At 46.1% G+C, this 23,538-nt stretch overlaps 4 protein-coding genes across 9 annotated transcripts in view; 3 read left to right on the top strand and 1 right to left on the bottom strand.

The window, feature by feature from the left end:
- LOC120901508 (gremlin-1-like) overlaps positions 1 to 5,562 on the top strand; it is a 30,301-nt gene extending 24,739 nt beyond the window's left edge. For all 4 annotated transcript variants that reach the window (XM_040309515.1, XM_040309514.1, XM_040309513.1 and 1 more), the window contains exon 3: positions 461 to 5,562. In XM_040309515.1, coding sequence (XP_040165449.1) covers positions 461 to 1,333 — 873 coding nt within the window. In that variant the 3' untranslated portion in view covers positions 1,334 to 5,562. The remainder of the gene's footprint in view (positions 1 to 460) is intronic.
- Positions 5,563 to 7,198: 1,636 nt separating this feature from the next.
- Positions 7,199 to 8,488, bottom strand: LOC120901672. Of its 2 annotated transcripts, XM_040309807.1 has the most exons (3): positions 8,099 to 8,488; positions 7,661 to 8,000; positions 7,199 to 7,586 (listed from the first exon to the last, which is right to left on the bottom strand). In XM_040309807.1, the coding sequence occupies exons 1-2, from the start codon at positions 8,346 to 8,348 to the stop codon at positions 7,663 to 7,665; spliced, it is 588 nt and encodes a 195-aa protein (XP_040165741.1). In that variant the 5' UTR covers positions 8,349 to 8,488; the 3' UTR covers positions 7,199 to 7,586; positions 7,661 to 7,662. The 2 variants fall into 2 exon arrangements, with proteins under 2 accessions (XP_040165741.1, XP_040165740.1); XM_040309806.1 differs by having other exon boundaries at positions 7,199 to 8,000.
- A 2,617-nt stretch (positions 8,489 to 11,105) lies between these two features.
- LOC120904366 lies at positions 11,106 to 13,539 on the top strand. Its single transcript, XM_040314283.1, has 3 exons — positions 11,106 to 12,449; positions 12,524 to 12,850; positions 12,933 to 13,539. The coding sequence occupies exons 1-3, from the start codon at positions 12,425 to 12,427 to the stop codon at positions 13,376 to 13,378; spliced, it is 798 nt and encodes a 265-aa protein (XP_040170217.1). The 5' UTR covers positions 11,106 to 12,424; the 3' UTR covers positions 13,379 to 13,539.
- Positions 13,540 to 15,282: 1,743 nt separating this feature from the next.
- Positions 15,283 to 23,538, top strand: part of LOC120904974 (vesicular glutamate transporter 1) — a 27,575-nt gene continuing 19,319 nt past the window's right edge. The window contains exons 1-2 of one of the 2 annotated variants that reach the window (XM_040315554.1): positions 15,283 to 15,979; positions 16,673 to 16,958. In XM_040315554.1, the coding sequence (XP_040171488.1) occupies positions 16,909 to 16,958 (50 nt within the window). In that variant the 5' untranslated portion in view covers positions 15,283 to 15,979; positions 16,673 to 16,908. The remainder of the gene's footprint in view (positions 15,980 to 16,672; positions 16,959 to 23,538) is intronic. The other variant, XM_040315555.1, reaches the window with a different exon arrangement.

Raw genomic sequence — 23,538 nt, 5'->3', positions numbered from 1 at the left:
GTGCTGACTGCTGCGGGCACACAACAATGTGTCTCGGCGTTTGGCTGTGGATGTGTAGGACGGCCCAAACCAATCAGATGAAGAAGGGGGGGGGGGGGGGGGGAGGATGAAGGGCCACCGACCGACGGTGGTGAGGCCACATCCAGCAACGGTACGCCTCCGGACTGGTGGGATGGTTTTTGGGCCGTCGCGATGGTTTCGTGATGTGATTATCTTCCTTTAGAATTTATTTCATTAGATGATGAGTGGAACTGTCTATTCCGGGAAGATCGCCCCGATTTGATGAATCTGTGCGACCGGAGCTATGGCCACTTCTTGGAACGTGCCAGCGGTAGAATTTATGGCTCGGTCAGCACAGCTAAATTGTTTGTCAATGTTGTACAAATTAATGTCTGGGAAATACAGCAGCTACAATAACGACAATAATTCTTTCCTTCTCTCGCTCGGTGCCGTTTTTCAGATGAATCTAATGATGAAGCTGCTGGTGCTACTATCGCTTCTGCTCGTCCACTCGTCCGGCCACCGGATACAGCTGTCCGACTCGATCCTGGACATCATCAACACCCGGCACGTCGAGCAGATACTGGCCGAACGGCGGGCGAACGCGTCGCGCGAAAACGAAAAGCGCTACCTCGTCCAGAATGACCTCGACGAGGACGTTACCGAGGACGGTGCCGACCTGTACCAAACGCCCGAGGTGGCGCTCGACTTCGATTTTCACGGCCGGCGCCAAGGTGGTCACGGATCGCGCCACTCCGGTTCGCCCGGCCATGGCCCTGCGCTCCCGCACAACGGATCCGGCGGCAGTGCATCGTCGTCGTCGTCGTCGTCGGGCGATCTGCTTGCCGATCTGCACGCCTACCGGGGCGACAAGCTGCTGAAGTCGAGCAAGAACGCACTGCTGGTCACGCGCAAGGAGTATCTGAAGAAGGACTGGTGCAAGACGGAACCGCTGGTGCAGCGGATCCGGGAGGAGGGCTGCCTCAGCCGGACGATCGTGAACCGCTTCTGCTACGGCCAGTGCAACTCGTTCTACATCCCGAAGTCGCCGAAGCGCAGGCGCCACCACGCCGGCAAACCGACCGTCTCGAGCTACTCGGTCACCAGCCGGCGGGACCTGGCGGACGGGGGTGGCGTCGGCGGGGGCGGTGGCGGCGACTTCGAGGACGAGGATCTGACCGGGCCGGCGTTCCGCTCGTGCGCCTTCTGCAAGCCGAAGAAGTTCACCTGGATGACGGTGACGCTGCGCTGCCCGTCGCTCGTGCCGCAGCTGCGGCGGAAGCGCATCCAACGCATCAAGCAGTGCAAGTGCATCGCCGAACCGCTGAACTAAGAGATGGGCGTCTGTGTGTGTGCGTGAAAGAGAAGCGTGTATGAGAGTGTGTACGTGTGTGTCCGGCAGAGTGAAGGTTAGGGTTACGTTTTGATTAGTATTATTGTTCGTACGTAGGCAGTAGCTGTTACTATTATGTTTTGCCGTCGTTGTTTCCAACCCCGAGCCCGATCCAATCTCCCCACCTTCCAGGCATTTGTGCACTTTGGAGCCATCGTGCATCCAATTGGAATGCGTAGGGAAACGGGGTGCCGGGGAAGGGGGTGGAATTTTTAAACCATAAAGCGCGCTGCTATCACCATTTTAGAATTTAGTTTGGAGCCATCTTTGTTGTGAAAGGTGAGGGTTATGTTGTTGTTTCGTTTTTATTGCTGTACGATATGAACCAAGCAGAGCAGAGAGCGAGAGAGGGAGAGAGGGAGAGAAGAGTAGGGATGGCAGGAGACACGAAACGAACTGGAACATCCTTGTCAGTTAGCCCCCATTCCATCCCTCTCGAATGGGGCGCGCTGGCCAACCTTCCATTTACGTCCATTTGCGCACGAGTACGAGGCGTTTGTTTTTGGGACGTTTGGGCCGAAGATAAAGTTACCGCGAAGTGGTGGGCCGCGCCGCAGAAACCACACCGTTGGACATCCCCATCCCCCCGGTCGTCCGGGGGTTGAGATCCACCCGTAGGAAGGTGGTAATTTTCACCCCGCCGTTCGCCCCCGGCTTTAGCGCTTAGAATGATGAATGGTGCGCGAATTTGCCAAAAGCGAACCTCGAGCGCGTGCGCATGTACATGTGGGCATACAGGGGCGGCTCACCGTGCACAGGAATGGTCACTACCTGGCGAGGGGGGGGGAGGGAGGAAGCCCCCTCTCATGTGGGTCACAAGAACGAGAACCGGGGGTATTGCCCGTTTGAATGGGATGATGTTTTAATGAAACGTTTTGCGGGTAGAGTGCGCGGGAGCTAAAGAAACTCCCCTCGTTTGCCGGATGTTCTGCCGCTCTGTGGCAAGAGTCGGAGCGATGCAGTAACTGTCCGTTAGTGGTGGTAGTTTTCCAATAGGTTACAATGTGCAGCGCGGCACACAATAATGAGCCGCAAAGTGTCTAGTAATGAGCAGTTGTTTGCGGCACCCCCGGCAGCTGTCTATCGTTGACTCATCGCCGGTTTGCAGTGTGCATCACTATGCTTCCTGCATTTGGCGCACGTGACCGCACGGTTTCGCGCTGCGGCCACCGCAGCCGCTGGATTGATTGGAGCTCATTCATTCAGCTTTATGGCCCCTTCCTGCCGGTCGGGCCCGGATGAGTGATCGCTTTGTGACGCTAACGCGTTCGCGCTCCAAATTCAGCCACTGCCGCGTCTACTGTGACCACGGTACGTGCCCCGTACGCCGTCCATGAACTTGGAGCACTTGTATCTCTCTCTGTCTCTCTGTCTCTGTTGCGCTCATCCCACTCTGATGTCATGCTTTGGTGGCCGATGAGCCTCCGAACCGAGTCCGCATCGATCGTCGATGAGATAATCTTCCGGTTCGGTGGGATCATGAGGGGAGAGGGGAAGTGAAGGGCTCCTACCGTGCCCGGGGCGAATAAATTAGTTATGATTGGATGAGGTGAGCCGCGCGGGGACGGGTGGAGAAGATGTCACCGATCGGCAGAGGTCGCAGATATGTGTGCTGGGCCCGCAGAAATCGGATAGACTCTCGCAATGGCGGTGTTAATTATGGACGACCGTTCGACTGCTTTTTTGGGCCCGTTGGACCCCTCGCCTCATCTTTGGCTGGGGGTTTTGCTGTGCTCGCTCCTTGGCTCAGTGGCCGCATGTATCGGATTTCCGTGCCGCCAAAACGACGCAATAGGTCGGCCGGTGGTGCGGTGAGTCATGCCGACGCTTTGGCATCGCACGAGCCTCCTGCCGAATGGTGCCTGCGCGCGAGTAATTCTGTCACCAGCGTCTGCATAAGTCACCACCCAGCAGCAGCAGCAGCAGCGGCAGCACACCTTCGCTGTGGTGGTGTTGTTGTGCTAAATTTGTGTCCAAAATGCGTGTGTTTCTTTTTTGGCCGTTGGTGTTGCGCGCTCACATCTGTGTGTAAGCCACACGGGCAGTCGAACGGAATCACCTGCATTGGCGAGACCGGTCGGCCGATGAATCAGCACCGCCGGAGTTCCTGGCGCGGAAGCGGGTACGCGGGCGGCAGGGTTGCTGATTGAGCCGGGGCGTAGATCAATTATCGATCGCGACGGGAACCAGTCAGCCAGAGCGCTTGCAGTGCTTTCGCCGCTTGCTGGATGGCATTTGCAGTGGCATCCGTTTATGATGCTAATGTGTGTGTGTGTTTGTCCTGTGCATGAGGGGGGGGGGGGGGGATGCAGGTTTGTGAGGTGATGGAAGCCTTTCGGGTGTGTGAATTTATGTGAAATGATCTCCCGATCGTACATCGATCGTTGTGAGTAGCGTGGGATAGCTATGCACAGAGATGGATAAGCCAAAGGATGGAGCGCGCCCGCACGGAATAGAAGCATAAATAGCACACACACACACACACACACAGATAAACAAACAAAAAGAGAGAGAGAGAGAGAGGAATGGAGCCAATCACAATGATAATAATAAAACATGAAGTAATGAAATCGTAACCACCTTTCTAGTTGTAGTGCAACGAATATTTATTGTATAGCGAAGCCGAGAACAAGAAAAAAAGAAGAAAGCAAACAAATGGTTTATAAGCAGGAAAACGAAGAATTGTGAGTCTCAGTTGGTAAGAAATATTACAATCATACAATAAAAAAAATCGCATAAACCATGTAGAGGAAAATGCAAGGAAGAGTAAACAACACAAGAACACGAATGAAGAGCATTAAAAAGATGAATGTTAGCAAAGGAAGTGTGTTTCGAGACAAAGTACCAGCAGAAAAGCGAATCGAAATGAAAACACGAACGAAATGCAAACGAGAAGCTAGCGACGAGAAGTTCCAACAAAACAAGTAAATAAGGCAACAACAAAAAAACAATTGGAAAATCCCTTAATATTAAGCGAACGCCACATCTACTAGAGTGTGCGTGTGTGTGTGTGTGTGTCTGCGTGAGTGTGTGTGTGTACTTTTTTGTTATAATTTAGTCAGGTATTTATCGCAACAACAATAAGAAGAAGAAAAAAAAAAGGAAAACGAATGTTCAATTAACTAGCAAATGGATTCAATTCCATTTCCCTTCAGTTCCCCGATTCAGTATTTGCAGTATTGAAAAGCTACCAAGTTGTAGAATGCAGCAGCCGCACACATACACTGAAATGATCGTTGTTCTTGTTCCATTTACATGTGCGATTGTTGTTACTCTTGCAGAACGCGTTGGTGGCTTTTGCAGTGGTAGAGTTAGTAAAATAGTGTGAACATAAAACAGCAGAGTGGAAAACAGAAGTCATTTAGCTTCCAGAGTGGCATTTTCAATAAATAGGAAACGATGTCAACTGCTAACGTTTGCTTCAATTGGTTGTATGCTGTAAAAGCATAATGATTTGAGAAATGTTGGTGTAGGTGTGTAGAGCAAGCACAGACGCAGAACAAAAAAACAGAAACAAACCACTCCAGAAAAAAAACAAATCTCTGCCCAGTCTTCGGAATCAGATGTTCCTACCAATTGTAATATTTAATTAGTTATCACACCCTGTTGTTTGTAATTTACTTCATCACGTGCCCCTCCAAAACAAAGAAAGAATGCTCCCCAGCACAGTAATTGGACCAGTTGGTATGATGGGCCGGTGTGCAACAATTAGCGCGCTGAGCGTCATCGCGGGTTCGAACAGCAGCTGGAATGCGTGTGAGTGTGAGACACCTTTTGAGGTGTTGGAAGCATTTGGTGGTGCAGTAGTTTAGGAGATGCCACGTGCGCCCAAAGTCCCAGTCCAGTTGTCGAAAAGGGCCGTACAGTCCGCAGCATGATAAGGCACATTTAGGGCACCAAAGAGCACAGATTTCATGAAACATCCATGAAGGAGAAGCAAGGATGCTGAGCTCTTCTCGGCAAGACAAGAGCTAATTTAATCAAAATCGGTTAAAAGGGAAAGCGTTTGTAAGTTTTGGAAGCGCGTAACGCACCATGTGAACGGTAGAGTGTGGAACGAAACTTAATGATGCTGTGAGGGGAGACGTATTAAGAGGACACTAAGGAAAGCAAACAAACATACACAAAAACACAAAACAAACCATGCACACACAAAAACAAATACAAACTACAAAATGCAAAATAAACCCATTACTAAAAGAAACTTAAAGCTTAAAGTGTGTGTGAAGAGATACGAAAGAAGAAGCTTCCGAATTGGGAACTGTAAAAATGTAAGTAAAAATCAAGCTTTACAGCTTCCCACCGGCGACGTGGTGTCAATCGAAAGAAACTATAACCCGAATTATTAGCATTTACCGCAATAAATCAATCCCGTTCTGCCCTGATTGGGCACCAATTTGCGATCTCCTCCTTCTTCTGCTGCTGCTGCTGCTGCACCCCAAACTGCACTTTGCCAACACGGGCGAATGGGGCGAATTGTTCGGTCATTTGTGCGCTGCTACCTGCGGATGTGCTGCTACCAGCATTCCCTCACCATCGTTTGGGGCAGAAGGATACCGGCTGTAGCCGCTTATTAAATAATAATAACCAGGCCGCAAAGCAGAGCTCCACAGTCGCCTTCGAAAAGCAGACACAATGTTTCGTTCGTGCGGTCGTGTTTTGGGGAGGGCGCCCGCTACGAAAGAAGACATAAATGGCAGGACTGGTAGGATTCCCCGAAAGTCCTGAGCGCAACCAAACACGCACTCACGCACACAAACACACCGGCATCGGTCACTGGTTATGTTTTTTTTTGGGTTGGGGCCCTGAAGAATGGCGCCTAAATTGCGAAAGAAGACTTGTCCGGTCTTTCGAACGAAAGAGGTGAAGAGAAGGAAGGGCTGAAGGGAACACGAAAAGCGCTGTGTAAAGGGCCCAATAAAACATCTGTCCATCTGTGTCTTCTGGCGCTGGGCTCTTGATGGTATGCTTTCGGTTTCGCCTGCCGAACGCGGTTCTCGCGAGGGCGCCGTGTTTACCAACAAGTTGGCGAGCGAGTGTCGATGCAGTTTTTGCAGGGTGGCTTGCAGGGTGGCTGTAAATCTGTCTGAGCCGAGCATCAGTCAGTCGATGGGTAAATATTGTTCGGAAATTGATTTTCCCATACGAACGTCGTGATGAATAATATCCGGACACTTGATTGAGAGGGAAAGATAAGTAAGTGTTCTGTCATCTGTTTGAATGATATGTTAAACATGTCGTTGCCGTGCTTGGACTTTCCCAGCGCCATCAATAGGACATCGTCATTGGATTCGTGGTAATTTCGTACACTCAGCTATTGTTTTGCCCCAAACAGTGAGGAAACTATGCGGGGGGAAAAAACAGTCTGGTTAATTAATCGACGCTTTCGGACTGAACAGAGTCTGGCCTAGCGGCCACGGTTGACATATTTATGCTTAATGGCGCCCGATTCAGGATTCAATTGCGCGGGCCAAAACAGCTGTCGAGTGGACTGTAGATTGAATTGAATCACAGTTTCACAATTCAGCATTACTAAACTGCCGTACTCCTGTTCTTTTCTTTGTGTGTTTGCTTCCCTCCACCACAAACAGTCAATGTGTCTTTCAACGGAAAAGGGCACATTACTGCAGCTGACTGCATTCTAGCGCCAGTACAGTACGTCTCGCTGCCGTGGCTGAGCAAATCGTAGCAGGCGAGGGAAAAATGCATAAGCGCTTGCTTTATGAACCATAAAATTGTTGCTACTGGAAAGCACGCCACTGGACAGAGCACAGCCCCTACAGACAGACACAAACACTTGGTTGATGCGTTTCGACCGAGCTTATCACTTTTGGAGATTAAATTTTTGGATTTTCAGCAGTGCATTGAGAGCGTGTGTGTGTGTGTGTGGAAGAGATGAGAGGAGTAAGTTAGTAAGTTTCCAGTTTGGACGTTTTGGAACCAACATCATCGACAGGATGCCTCGGCAACAACCCATTTCACTGTCTGCTTGTCTATTGCGCACGACTGGGTTTTGAATGTTGTTATCATTTTCATCCCATTTGCTGGCGTTTGGTTGATCGTGAAGGATCAGACCCGTTCACATAGGACAAAAAAGAACCTACCGAGTTGAAGTTGAAACAGTGAGGTCTGGGACACACAAAAAGCGGTGAAGCAGTATCTACACAATTTGTACTTTGATTGCTTGGCTTGCCTGTTTTTGAGTAAGTGTGTGAGACAAAAGCAACAATATAGAAGCAACAAAATGGTACAAAATAAAATACGCACAATCAGCGACTCTCTGCTCTTCTTAATCGTGCTCGGTCCAACGATTCCCCTGGCTGGATGCGGTACGTGAGTGTGGTGCCGTTTTGTAGCAGGGCGAAAACAATTTCCGTATCCGTCGACACCGACGTCCCCGTTGGCAGCCTGCTCCCGTCTAGTGGCTTCATAATTTCGTAAGTTTTGCCACCATCGTCAAACTCGTTGATGCGCGCCAGGGCCCACCGGGTTTCGCGTAGTCGCGGCTCCGACGGTTTGACTCTCCGGGCCGGTGCTGCGTTCACCTTCCGCGCATACCGTTGACCGTTCTGCCGGCGAGACTGAACAATTGCGTCAATGATAAGATCTAGGACGAACACGAAAAGGGAGTGGGGAGGAGAAGCTCTTAAATAATAGTACGCCGGATCGCTGGATGATAAAACATTGCCCCGCACTGCGTCTTACCCATCTCGTCGGGCGAAAGCTTCGCTGCTGGTGGTTCGAAGGTTGAAGGGGAGGGAGTGTTCGGCTCGAGCGGGGGTAAAGTTTCACAGGACCGGTAGAAGCTGGCACTCCGGACCGGCACTCCGGACGTATCTTTGCACCTTCGAAAGCAGTCAATCATGCGATCCACTCCGTAGAGCACGGAATCGTCCAGCGTTGGGCCGAAAAGTTTCAACCGCAAATCGTGCAAGTTGACACCGTTTCCACTCATAGCTTGTGTTTGTGTTTATGGATAGTTGAACACCAACATTGGGAAGTTTATTACGGTTGGGAGATAAAAAAAAAAAGAAATCACTGTTGATAAATTTTGAAAATACAAACAACAAAACAGGAGACCGACTGTTATGCAGCGCGAACTGTTTTGATGAAAGTGGACTGTCTACGGTTACTTGGATTTGTGTTGCCACATACAAGAGAGTTATGTATTTTCATCTTTGTTGAACATTTTAAGAAAGACACAAAAACTTCATTGGATTGCAAAAATATAAACAAAATGGTATCAAAACATTTGATAAACGAAAAATGCTTCCTCTACACTGCATTCAAGAATTCAAAATGCAACAAACTAACGCTAGAGCGTAACGCTTCGCCTAACATTTAGCCAAGACACAGGCACGCGTAACGCTACACGGTTGCCATAAAATTAAGCTTTCGTTGATATAAAAGCGTACTGCACCCCTAAAGCAGGGTTAGTGTGCAAGTTTGTAGCTGTTGTTTGAGCTTTCGTGATTCTTCTGTATTTTGAGAATATAAAAAAGTTGATATGATGTAGTATTTATATGCTTTTCATGTTTTTTACTAAAGCATTATACTTTTTGTGAACAATTATAACTGATAATTTCCATCAAAGGATGATAATAATAATATAATACAATTTACCTGAAAAGTATTATAACATGGCAAGGAATTTTCACATAGGTTTTACAGTTTTTCCTTCCTGCATTGAAGAATTGCACAATTGATTTGCAATTGATTCATTCGTTGTCTGTTTCATATGATGTTTCATGTGAATAGGATTCTTTGTATGTTTAATTTGATGCACTTAGAACTGTAGCCACCTAGCCGTACTTCTCAATATAATAAATGTATTTTGAATAAAATTATTATCATAAAAAGGGTGATAAGGTGACATAAATCAGATAGTTGTCCTTTGATTAAAATATCCGAGCAGCTTTGCATCATAAACACGTACAGCTTTGATTTATTCTTCGCACGAGGAAAGTTCCTGCAATAATAATCAAGAAAACGACAATTCGTTCATTATTGCTAGTCTACTCAATGGTGCGTAGTGTTGATGCTAGTGTACAAATTAAATTTCATCTTGTAGCTACAATACAGCTCCACAAAGCATTCTAAAGAAAACGTAAAAAAAGCATTTAAAAACAAAACTACCAACACTTCTGCGAGAGTGTTGTGTAATCGAAAACCGAATCCCACTCACTCCAGCAAAGGAAAACATTTGAAACGAAATGAAGGGTTTCAAAAGACCCTCACCAAAAGAAATGGCAAAAAGCTTGCCAAACCACGACTGCCCAAGAAAATCGATACACAAAACCCAGAACGATAATTTTCCCAAACCCAGCAAGAAAAGCAGCACGCAGGATGGCGTAATTCGAAAAACGTTCTTGCTGTACGCAAACGCTCCACTTCGTGGTGTTCTTGTTCCTTTTGGCCCGCGTTGCGTTGTCGACGCTTTCCATCTTTTGCTCGGCGCTCGGGCAACCCAGCATGGCAACCGAAAATGGTACCCAGAATGTATCCATATCAACCCGAATGGGGGGCCATTTCTGGAGCAACTGATGCGAACGTAACAATTGCGTTCGGGCAGTACATAGAATCTCACCGGAGTAGGCGGAGTTTAGACGAGCAGTGTTGGTGTAGTAGCTGCGACAACACCGGTCGTTGAGAACGGCGGTGCGGTGCAACGGTGGGTGGACTTTTTCACAGGATTCCACCATGTGGGTGTGAGTGAGATTGTGCTGCTGTAAATTAGTTCGCAGGTCATTAAAATGTGATTCCGACAGCGGGAATTGCAAATATTGGGTGTATTTTGTAGAATTTCAAGGCTGTTGCAGCAGCTGCTGGCGCTGTGTTCCAATGCGCATCCGTCAGTGTCTAGAAATGATGGCCGAGACACGAGTGGGTACAATTCTTAGTGCATTCCAATCGGGGTAAAGTTACATAAGACATGCAAATATAAGATTCACTGGAAAAGAAATTAGAAGCCATTAGAATGCGAAGGAGTTGGCTGGCAGTGATTGCGCGCGGGAGTGGTGTGGGCTTCCGAGTATGGAAGCAATCTGTAGAAGAAGTTTAGATGAAGTATAACGAGCGAATTCTTGAAATGTTTGTAGTAAGTTGTACATAGAACTTATAAAATGTATAAAAGATGAATACTAGGTACGTCTAGAGCTTCTTACAATGAATTGAGTTAATTAAATTCATAAAACAAGTGTAAATGTATGATATCTAGCCATCAGACTGTTTTTAGATGTTCGATGTCACAAATATTTATTAAAAAGCATAAAAAATCGGTATACAATCGGCTGCTATGTACTCATTATTTCTTTAGGAATTGTATGAGCCAAATCAGTGAGGTATAAGATAAATATCTTCTTCAATATATGTAATATTTCTTGATTATTGTTTGACTCTTGGCGTTACTTGATGATTTTTGGTGTACTCAGGATGTGTTCCATAGTCCTCTCTACTTACAAAACATACAGCACATTTTAAAACGCCTAATATGCACATTTTTCTTCATTTGTAAACCTCTTTCATGCATTCTGTTTGCGCTATTTATTGCGTCATCGCAAGCAAATGCAATAATACCTTTTTCCGCCTACTTAACTCCATGTTAAGTTACTATGGAAGCGATTATATGGTCCAACAAGCTTCAGCAATGCACTTTCGCCTGTGCCCGGGAAAACATCCCGGCATTTCTATGACAACGTATTGAGAAGGTGTATCAAAACTTTCTTACAAAATGTGCTTTAATCGTTAGCACGTAAATAGTATTCAAAGGGGTTGCTATACCAGCAACAAGCCTAAAACTATGAGAACGTCCTGCCGCTGTTTAATACCTTCAAGAGAGCACCAATAGCTCTTGCCACCACTCATTTCCCTCTATCGGCATTCTCATCACATTCCCCTTGGATGCGAGAGTTAACACTGGTTAAGTGACTGTTTGAACGACTTTATTAACTTCCGCCGTGACCGATGGAAAAGATTCGAGCAATGTGTTGTCAACATCCTAGTCCGCTTGTTCCAGGGCAAATCAAACCATCAACATCGCCGGCCTCGTGTGTAGGGTTCATTCAGTCGTTGGCAGCGACTTTTGGCGGGGACGAAAAAAAAGGATGACGCATGATGGTTTCCCTTTTTGGTCACGTGGTCGGAGGAAGAGAAAAAAATGAAGAGAGATATTACTCTATTGCATGTGTGTGTGAGTCTCCTGTGTTTGTGTGATGATGTTTGAGGAGAATAACGAGGGTTGTGGAGTGAAGTGGCAATAAGTTGGCACCAACGCCGCTGCTTGCAGATTGGGACGTCAAAGGGATGGAGTGTCACGAATGCTTTGGCCGCGTGTCGGTTTGCGATCGACTGGAACGGTGAATGGGGAAATGCGAAGGAGGCAAATATAGATTGGAATGGATGAAATAGAGCCAGAAGCGACGAGCGTGTCTTGCAAAGCAAAGAGCATAAGAACGTAAAAAAAGGTGGACACGCAGTATTTAATCGAGTGTGGCACACTGATAACGTTCGAAAGAGAATTGGGTATGCCTTTATTAGAACGAAGCGGTTTGTTGCACGCTGCGATGTACTATGATTGATAGTAGTGTTTGGTGTGTTGCGCTGTAGTACAAAACATCCCCCCAGAACGATGCGTACTGTTACACGATGTAGAACATGCCGTTCCAACGTAAGCTAGACTACCGTTACTTTCATTAAGCGACCAAGAATCGATAACGCACGACGCTTCTATCATGAAATGTTTTTGGCTGGCAATGCCGGCAATGTGAGACAGGAAAAACACAGCCCCACGATAGCACGATTTGCACGTGAGTCAAAGCTTGCAGGCATAGAAAAAGGTAGGACAAAACCTACTTCTGATACGGAACCCGCAGAGGATGCAGTAGATCCACCGCGTGCTTGTGCCCGTTGAAATTGTTTACCCGTCTGTTTGGAGCTACAGTCGCGCACGCCCTTTCCGATAAAACAGCAGCTTACTTAAGCCGCAAACGCACGCCGCGGCACGTTTCAGTAGACAGTTCAAATGTGTCCAGCATGGGTCATACGGTAGCGGCGGTCGGTGAGTAAGCTATCTCGTGTGAGGCGAGTAAGTGTAGTCTTTCAGCCACTCCCAAGCCGTGTGTTGTGTTGTAGCGATGGTGCGATCATACGCTGCAGTACTGTTTGTGACCGTGGTGCTGCTTTTGGACGTTATTCCGGCTGTGGAGCCGTCGGTCAACTCGGTTGAACGTGTGGCCACCGTCGAGCTGCTGCCGAATGATTTGATCCAGGTGGACCGGGAGCAGGAAGAAACGATTGCCACACCGGTGCAGGTGATCGAGAAGCATGTGGCGAAAACGTGGCAAACGATCGTGAGGCAGATGCTGGCCGATACGCGCACAGGGATGAAGCACAAGCGTACACTCGGCGCTCAGCCGAACACTCTAGTGGAAGCTGTACGTCTTTTAATGATGCTGTTGCGTAAGTATGGTAGAACGAGAAGTTTAGTGCAAGAAAGTGATTCGTTAGTTAAATTAATAAAAATTGTTTCCCTCTTCGGTAGCTTTCATTCAAGCAGGACTGATTCCGCTTCCTGTATCAAGCTTGCCAGTTCAGCCCGGTGCCCTACCGGTAGCAGATATGGCTGGCGTTATGAATAACCCGTTGGCAGTAGCTACAGGTGCCGCATCAATGGGTACTGCAGTGGTACCGCCAGTAGCTGCCAGCAATCCTTACACTGGCACAGCGTCTTTCCCGGGTGGTTCCAGTTTGTCACACACTCCCAACGTGCAAGATATGGCCACCGGAGGGGTTGCTGTGTATCCGGTTGGTAGTCCTGGCTATTCACAAAGTGGTTCCCCTTTGTCAGGTTTTGGAAGTGCCCCTCCACCGTCCGGCTCTGTCATATCGGGACCTTCAATGATGCCTGGCTCTGGTTCTATGTTACCTGGAGGCACTAACATGACGCCGGGACATGCTGCTGTAGGTAATGTTGCTACAGTAGGTTAGCACGCCCTTCTAGTCTCTCTTAGGAGGTTGATGTTAGTGTAAAAAGTGTTATTTTCCGTAGGTCTTCATTGATATTTCCAACCTGTTTTCGTTAGTAAACAGGTTTGGCAAATTAGGCAAATTAGCCATAATGTTAATAAAATAAAGTAGGAAGTTATAAATATTCAACTGTTACCTTTTTGTAATGAAATCAGGATATTTTTCATGTTCATATTCATATCACTTTAGAGAAAAAAGGTTTATTTGTTTTTATGTCAAATGTGAAGTTAGATCGTCAAGATTATGATGGCCGAGTGGTCTATTCTTCAGATGCTTCGGATTCTACAATGCCGGATAGAATTAGTTCATAACTGGATCGTTTCCCCTTAACAAGATGACTGATTATTCAGCTGTTTAGTACTGAGAAGTCTCGACATCCAGTATAGGCCAGCATTACCGCGTCGTTGCATCGTAGAAGTAAGATAATCTTCTTCTTAAGTTAAGCATGCTTTATAGATAAGATGAGGAGATTATTGCTGAATAATACACTAATAAAGCAGTTAAAACAAACGTTTAGCTGTGATATAAAGCAAAATATTTGATTGGTTTTGTCTGAGATTTAATTGTATGTCAAATCTTTAACATGAATCACTAGAAATCTCATTTGTTACTAATTTAGTTAAAAAGTTAACTGTTTTGCATTCATTGCTCCATAAATGGAGAGATAAATGGTATATAAACAACGAAAATCTAGTTTTCTGCTCACACAAAATGTATATGCATGTACAAATTGATTTCTGCAGAGAAATATTGTGTAAAAAAAGCCTTTATAAATATTATTATGACAGCAAAATCAGGAAAGAAAAGCGTTTTCCAACTACATATCACGAAGCTTGTTGATGCATCAACATGTTTAAAATAGATCGTCCTATTGTTTCAACACACAAAGCTTCTTTTGTTTCCCTCATATTCATGTTCCAGCTCGATGAAAGTTTCATCACCTTCATCTATCGCAAAGAACGTAGAAGGTGACATTTCCCGCCCGATAGAACGAGTGACACATCGCTATTAGCTTGCAGAGAGCGGGTGAAAAAATACACGAATGCTAAAATTAACCTGTTTTTCTGATGTATTTTTTACCCATTCGTGTGACGTTTAAATAAAGTTCACTTTTCCATTAAACTCGCCGTCTAGCCGGTAATGTAATTTCCATCAACTTTCTCACAAACGCACAAAAACCAGACAGAAACTGGTATGAATGTTTAATAGAACTGATGTCGCAATGAAAAGAGCAGAAAAAGTCACCCACTACTACTACTACTATTGGGTACGTTTTTTTTTTGTCCCACTAGGTCCCAAAACCGTGGGTCGGAAGCCATTGCGGTGTGCTGGAAACGACCCAGCCACGGCAAATTCTATCGCCGTGGACAAAAACGTTATCTTTTTTCTAATGAAATGTGTGAAAAGCACGCAAAAGTAAGCTGAAATACGGTTGTACATAAGCGACTGCTGGAAGGATCCTTCTGGTGCGATTCGAGCTCCACCTTCGCTGTCTTTCAGGATTGGCGCAAACGGGTGGGCACATTATGTAAAGGTGTAGTACAAACAGGCCCGGTAGCTACTGTTGCCATTCCACGGAAAACATGGGCCCCGAGATTTCGGTTGCTTATGAGTGGCCGTCAAGGTTTTGTCGGTATGCGTGTGCGATGTGGATGTGGGTAAGGAACGATGCTCCAACACGAGGAGCCCTGCCGGGAAAGGCAAAAGGTGAGTTGTCCGGGTGACGCATGCGCTGCTTTGTAAAGGCATCAAAGTAGGCTAGAGTGGGCGAGAATGTCCCGAAGGGAGAAGCGAGAGAGCAGCTAGTCGTCGGGTGAGCTGAGTCGACTGTATCGCTATTTGCGGGAAGATGCCAGACAAGGACGATCTGGAGCGCGAGCACCGTAGCCAGACGATTGCTGACCGTCGTCGGGCTAGTAGTGCGGTGTACCATTTTCGTAGCAGCTGCCGTGTGCGTTCTGCGGAGTCCGTTGCTGGCAGTTCAGTTGGATGCAAGCAGACCATCGGTGGCGCTACTAAGCGGACCATCCTTTCCATCCGGGGTGGGTCGCCATTGCCTGGGCGCAGTCTGTGGTGAGCTCCCGGGGTCCTTCCCGGACCCGGTGGACCTTCGGGTAGGGTCGAAGTAGCGGTGGTGGCGGTAGTGGTGGGTACGGTGCGTCCATCAGGGGTAATGTAGTGTTTGCGTGCGTGCGTCCGTGTGCGAGTGTGTCGTCGGTGTACGGTGGGCCATTGACCGGGCTGGTGTTTCCGGGGTGCAGTGTTAGGGCACCGTTCTCGAGTACAACCCACAAACCAATGATGCTGTGTGCCGAGGGTGATGCAAGCCAAACGGATGGATATCAATGCAGTTGTAGCATTTCGACAGTGCATTCGTCCCAGTGCTAGGTCAGTGTGCGTTCCGTGTGTAGGTGTGTGAGGTGTGGCGTGGGCTTTTGGCTAGGAAAACAACCACGCTACAGAATATCACGAGGTGTCAAGTTATTCTGTAAAGCACTACGATCATCCTCGAAAAAGATCTCAAAAAAAGCTGCCTAAAATATCTGGGTCCGGACAGATTGGGTAAGTATTCCAATGTTGGTGAAAATTGGGGAGTTGGTAGGCATAAAAAATGGTCCACGAATGTCCTGGATAGTTTGCGCAGACCTTAAAAAATGCTTGGTGCGCATGATCAACCTACCGGGAGGTCACAGAGCATGTCCATTGTTGATCATGTCGCTGGCAGAGGAGCCATCTTGTGCAAAAGTGTTGTGTAACGTGTAAGAGTAATTGGAAAGGAGCGGTTAAAAGATACGAGTCCCGGAAGTAGACTTGTGAGAGTTATGCAAGTTTCTTTCTTTATTAGTGGAGATAGTAGCAACGCAAAGTGCAGAAATCTGTAAAGCTTGAATTAGAGAGACATTTTCATGAGAATTATTAACGAAACAAATAATCACATTATTGGAGTTATGGAGATAGAATCTGGATAATAGATATCTTATTTAACTGTATCATTTTAATAGGAATCGGACGCTGACGTCATTATAAGTCAAGACCACCGTAGAGCCATCAAAGAGGTTCTCATTGTTACATATACATAAGACATAAGTTCATATTATATGTGGTTGGCAGAGTATAATGTAATTTCAATTCAAAATATAAACATACATAAGATCCTGACCATACCTTCAAAGTGTGTAGTAACTTACTAAAGACTCCGTTGTTAAGTTTATTCACATCTAAAACCTTTGTTTGTTTTTATCTCAAACTCTGCAGCTGCCGGATTTCCACCAAGATCATGATTCGGGGCAGCACTGCAGACTAAAACCACTACACGACCGTGCAGCTCGTTATCGGCTTCTTTGTTATCAGACCATCAGCACATTAGCAGCTTGCCAAAGCCTGCATTACAGCGGGAAAACCACGGCATAGGCCGATAATCAGCATCTGAGAGCACACAGAGCCCTCCAGGAGTTTCCCAGATCAACCAGACACGGCCACACAAACACACGATGCCAGGCTTCGCAGATATCAAGGACCGGGCGTCCAACGTTTTCGGTGGGTAAGTACAATCCGTCGTCGTAGTCGTCGAGCGAAAAACGGCAAGCATTTGTAATCCGGATTTGGGATCCACTCGAACGCACAATAAGCGTAGCGAGCGAGCAAGCGAGCGATTGTAGGATGTTTTGTTGTACGTATTGGGGAAAAAAAGTATGTTATCTTGTATACCACTACACGCGACTACGGCCACCGGGCTTGCGTTGATCCGATTTGATGCGCCTATTGCGTTTTTGATGCGTACAATCTCGAGTCTCAAATCACTTGAGGAAGAATGCTCAGTTATGATGGAAAAGTTTGATATTAAATTGAGCATTGCAGAAACATATCGATATAGGACACGCTTCATTTGTGAGCCTTCTCAACGATTTTCAGCTTTGAGTTTAGCTCATTCAGTTGCAAGACAAAACAGTTTAAACTCCGATCGAATAGGGTGTATGTTTTAGATAAATTAATGAAAGCTGATTATATTTTTTTCGTTCCATTTTGTAACTAGCATCGGGCGGTGTTTCCAATTGAGACACAACTACATCGACAACAAGGATGTTCCTTCCCAGCGAGGCTATCAATTTTAAGCGGATTGTACCTCGTATCTCCTAACAAAGCCAAGGATTTGTAGCAGTTTTAAACGTTTCACTGCTTGGGCTTTTCCACCCGGCCACGAATTCCCTGCCTAGACTGTGCGGGATTTGTTTATAAATGACTAAAGTACATGTTTCGCTTTCATCGGTTACGCCCACTCTGGTGGCAAACTGCTTTGCATCTCTTTGCATCAGTGCTGCAAAGTGCTGTGGGTTGGGCTGGCTGCTGTCCCTGTCGCCCTGTTTAATAGAATTTACTTATGATAATACCTCCTAATGGGGATCCTAATGGGGAGATTATTTACCAGCGCAACGGATGCCACGAAGAAGGGGTTTTAAAGGGGAAGAGGGAACGGGAGCTGCTTACCACCCTCCCGAGGAAAGTGTGACTAGAGAAATTGTAAGGTACAATATCAGCATAGACACGACGCACACTCACAAAAACCTCCAAACTGCTTCTGGGCGGGCGGGTTCGATCGGAAAACGCTGCTGGGTGGAGTCGACACTGACGGTTGATGGACGCATTTTGAATTTAATTAAGCAGCCGCCGAGTACGAGGAAAGGGTGTTACCATCCATCCGGGTGGCACCGTTTCCGGTGTTACTGTGTGCACTAGAACGGGTCCCGCAGATAAAGAGATTTATGCACAAAAAAGGCTGTGCGAGCTGTGTGGAATGAATGGAATGGGAGATCTTTTTTACAGCGCTTTGTGTATTGGTAAAGAAGTTGCAAGGAGCTGTAGCTTTAGGGCACTATTTAATGAAGCGAAATCTGTGCACGTTTTGTTATTAGCCTCTTGAGCGGCTAAATGGTGAGTGGAGGACTCGCTGTTTGTTACACTTTAAAAGGACATCCTCGGGGCTAGCTGTGCAAAAGTATTCGAGATGCGTCAGAAATCAAAGAACGGTTCATAGGCCCTCGTCCAGGCACTTGCATGGGAGGAATATAAATATAAAATATGATACGGGTTTGCGAATGGAATTGAACATATCCCAAACTGTTTGGGGTGTTTGGCTACGCGCCAGCGATGATGACTTCATCTTAAAAAAAGGGAGAACCAATGATAAAGTAAGTATGGCGTGTAACCCGTGACAATATGAGCCGCGACGCCGCAACGCCGCATCAAACGGCACGTGCACGCAGGCCAATTTCGTTACGGTACGGTTGCACTAATACGGACACTATGTTCACAGCTTCCGTTTTGATCCAGCACCAGTGTGAGTGTGATTTCCTGTTCTTTTGGAGCAATACTTTTAGCTTCAAGCGAGCCCGCGATTTGTATGTTTGCCACACCGTTCGTTCAATAGTAAAGTTCTAATTCGACCCCCGGGGAACAATTTGTTTTGGTCGTATCCTGGTTTGCTCCGTCCGTCTGAGTTGAAGGAGAAACAATCAGTAGAAGTTTTTTGTTTGGAGATGTGTTTGGAGGCGTTAAATCTTCCCCCGCGGGGATGTCCAACTTAAGCCACCTACTGAGCTGTACTGAGATTTATGATGGCTTACTTCCTTCGTAGTTATGGTTGATATCACCAAGTTGTCACTGCTTATTGGTTGTCTCTTGGTGCAGTACCTTGGGCTGATAATTTAATTTAAATCCTCATAAGTTCTGGAAATATTGCTCGTGGTCTTCTTCTAGAGATAGAGCGTTCTCTTTATCAATGTATTTATTATTCCTTCTTGAAAGGCCATAAATATTCAATCATTTATACGATACTGCCTATAAAAACAGCGCTACCATGTTTTTTCCCCATTTTGGTAAGCAAAGCCACCACCAAATCTGGCCGATTTCCCACTTTCTCTGGCCGCATCGTATTGCAGCGGCAGTAGAAACGATTTATCATTTTGACTGACCGGCTCGGTGGCGCCAAACTGATATCTTTGCTCATCTTTCCCTCCCCTCCCCACTGGTCGAGATCTTTGCTTTCTCGACGATTCTCGCGCGACCGAATTTCCTTCCTCGACCATCACCATCGTTGCGAATAGAAAGAAGAACCAACAAAACTGGCAACGCTTTTCTTCCGACGGCACGCTGGCGACAAGAGCACTAATAACCGATGTTATTCTCTTTGCTCGGCCAGAAATGGTGAGGGGTGGCGGAAGGTTAGAGATGAGCCAAAATAAAGTCATGTTCTTGCTTTGCAGTATCACTCCCTTCCCCGTTTCGTTCATTCACGCAGAAAGCTAGAACTATTCGCGTAAGTTCTTCTCGCTGGCGCGGTTCCAAACGTGGTCGGGCCGTCCGTCCGCAACCATAAAAAAGAATTGCCAGACTTTTTGGCGAGACTGGCGACTTTTTGGCGGCACCGTATTCTAGCGGCTGTGTTTGTGCGAGTCGAGAGCGATTGTCTGCGGTGAAGTGTGTCGCCTTTGCGTCATGGCATGAATGGCGCGCCAGCTTCTGTACTGTACCCCGGGAGTGTGCGTTTTGTGGATGGAAATTCGGTCAATCGATAACTCTTGCTTATTTTCCCCCATCCTAAAACTATCCCTCTCGGTATGAGCGACGTGCACGCCAATTGCAAATAAGCGCTAAAATAGGTGATGGAAAATGGGAAAACATCCGTAACCAGAGTGGTAATTGTTTTTAACGGCTTTCAATCTGCATTTACTTATCAACCACGCTTGATGTGGCTACGGTGGTGAAAATGAATCTGTGCACAATGAGCGGTAGGATGCACAGCCGTTCTGGAGGGAATCCTGGTGAAAAGAATCTTACCCCTGCTCTTGTACACAAGTGTAACTAAAGCGGTGATTCCAAGAACAGCAGGAAAAACACAACCCAAAAAAACACATTCAAACGGGGAAGGGAAGCGAATAGACAGTTTTACCCCTTTTTTCGGGCTATAGTTTAGAACTTGCTGCCAGGACACTAGCGAACAGCGACAACACAACACTGCTTTGATTGTTGTATGTATGAGTGGTACAGCAACGAACAGGGAACAGGGAATCCAGTGCCGGATGAACCATTTCAACAACCGAAGCAATTTAATCACGTTAATGGATTTCATTGTTGTACCAGCGAGTGAGATCCATTTGCTTTTAGCTCAACGAGCTGAAGGTGCATCAAGGGAGCGTGTTGTGGCGTAATGTGTTTGCAGTCGTATGAACAACAGGGAGCAGGCTCGTGCATCGTTTCAGGACATTTAAACAGGGGTTTTACAGGTGTAAGGACAACGATAATTTCGAAAAAGCTTGATTGCAAAATTGTATCTCGTTAAACACTTTTAAATGCTATATTATTGCTAAACGTTGTAGTGTCTTTTCACTTAAACTCGCACAAAAACTGTCATTACAAAATAAATGTCACTCTTCTACCACTACCACTCACCAGCGTGCCTGAGTAGCAGGATTAAGGAATGTAACGATCGCTGCTTTGCATAAATGTCTCGCAATTTACATATATTTAACAAATGCGCTCGATGATATTTGCACTAGCGAGTGTATTTGTCGAGCGGTTCAGTTCAGTTTCCCCCAAATCTTCAAGCTGATATTGATTGCCATTCGTCTCGGATTCTGTCCTCCACCCTCGAAAAAAGCGAGCGAAAAGATAGGAAATTTCGGCAGAAGCAAGACAAAAAAAAACATTCCCACATCGACACGGATGTAATAATGTCATCGAAGAAGTAATCGCGAGCATGGCAAATAAAAGTAAAATAACGGTTTGCATTAAAATTCAATACGACGGGAACAAATTTTATCAAAATGAGCCTCCCGTTTGGTGAGAATCAGGAAGGAACTACAACAAAAAAAAACCAACGAAATAGTTGCCCAAGGATCAGAAGCGAGCGACAACGAGCAATTCCCACAGCGAAGTAGCGTATCGATGATAGCCATTGTGGTACAAGTGGTACAAGCGTTCATATTAGTCATTTTGGTCACGTATTTTCACTCTCGCACAGTTTAGCTGTCGAGTGGTTTATTAAGTTCTCAAAAGAATGGATCGGAAATGGTTTTTTTTTTGGTTTTTCGATGGGTGTGGATTGCCGATAGCCCAAAAGTGTGTGCTTTTATGTGTTGTGGTTGTGCTGTTGTGGCTGTAAGTTATCCTTGAAGACCGATTATTGACGAATGACCGAGGCATACCGACAGTGGGTGGACGATACGGCGAAGCATATTGTCACGGATTTTTCGGAATAATTTGAAGGACGTTGGCTTATGCGTGACTATTTTTGATCAGAAAAATGAACAAAAAATGCTGTGTTTTATAATTCGTAACAAAAAATCATTTTAAGCAATTCAATTACCGAAACGTAAAGATTTTCTGTAATCAGCACCGATGCGATTATACCTCTCACAGTGATATACAATCAGTTTGGTAATGTGGTAAGAAAAATATACATTCAAAAGAGCGACAAACGTCCAGCAAGCAAGAAACCCATGCTGCGAGGGAGCGTTGCGGTTCCGTCCCATAAATTGCAAGATGAAAGAATGTGCAAGCAAAGTTATAATCGGATTTACAATCTACCACAACCGGCCGCGTGGTAGAGAAAAATGTTGTAAAGCTACCTCAGTAAAAATGACTGTTGAAGAGGACACATTTTTCGCATAATCTTGTATGACGGTAGTTGAACCACTTGGGACGGAACTACTGTGAAGAAGCAGGATACACTTATTATAAAGTTTATACATAACCGTTGACTATAAAATCTTGTTAAAGACAAAAATGGAAGCTTTTCTATTTATTTTTTCAACCACAAAGACTATCCCTTTTTGAATTTTTTGCCGCACTGGTGGAAAATTCATGGTGCGGAAACTAAACTCCAGCTCGAGGGGCGAGGCTGAGAATAAGCGTCCGTACGAACCCCACCAAAACTTGTTCGCAAAATGATGATGACGATGCTGATGAAGTTGATCATAAATTGTGGTATCATATACATTTTTTTCGGATCGATAAAACGAGCATTCTTTCAGATTCTTTCTCCCTCAAAAAACGGTCCATAACGAATGGTGTGATTAATTAAAGCAAGTGAAGCATGAAATTGATTTGTTAGTCAAAAGTGGCAAAGCCTGGCAGTGTCCTGTGCCGCTGTGAACGTGATGTGACTTGTGGATTACACACATATACTTTTTTTTAAATATTTTCTATACGCTTCGGATAATAGCACACGGTTGGAAGCAAAAGTCCAATTAGATAAATGCAACTGACCACCATTTTGGTGATTGTTGTCACCGGCACTGACCAGATGTGGTCCACTGAGTCCTCGTATGAGAAGAATGGAAAATGGGTTGTTTTTTTTTCAATCCTTCTCAACCATGTGTTCACTACCACTACTCTAATCGTTGTAAAATGGAACACCATTCTGTCGTCTTTTTTCCATCGGTGGATGCTACTACGTCACCATGGGCTACTTCATCGTGAAAAGATCCTTGAGATGGTATCGCATCAAAAGTGTGCTTCCGAGTATCTTGATTTTTCCTCGTCTCGTATGAACGGGAAATCCCTTTCATTGTGGCCCGTTTCGTTGGATACAGTAAACAGCCAGCTCACAAGCACACAGACACCGCCGCCTACATGCCTCGAGAGTCATCGATACACACTTGGGACGTGCGCGCCCGTATCCTCCACATGCGTTGGTTTGTTGCCGTTTTGAACGGTTCCACTGGTATGGTGTCGTCCTTTAAAGGACGCAAATGCACGAAGATGATGACGATGATGATGGGGCTGTACTATTATCACGCCACTGTCGGGGGCTGCCGGTGTTAAGGCTCATCGGTCTCCGGAGGGAGCTCGGATGAATGTGTATAATTTTGCACCGCTTAGCAATCCGTCGGAATAAAATAAATCACACAAGAAAACATCCATCTACCACATGCTGCGTTCCATTGAGGCGGTTTCTGAATGGGACTCCGGGATAAAGCGAGTCGGCGGCCACTAAGCGGCTTTCGGTGGTGGTTCCTCTAGCTTTGGCTGAATGGTTGGTATGATAATGAATCCGTTCTTCTACTTTTTTTTGCTGGTTGGTGGTTAGAAAAGGGGTTCCACAGGAGGCTTACAGTTGCCGA

This window comes from Anopheles arabiensis, chromosome 3 (assembly GCF_016920715.1).
Source record: "Anopheles arabiensis isolate DONGOLA chromosome 3, AaraD3, whole genome shotgun sequence".
Lineage (NCBI taxonomy): Eukaryota > Metazoa > Arthropoda > Insecta > Diptera > Culicidae > Anopheles > Anopheles arabiensis.
This window is presented reverse-complemented; position numbering and strand designations above follow the sequence as displayed.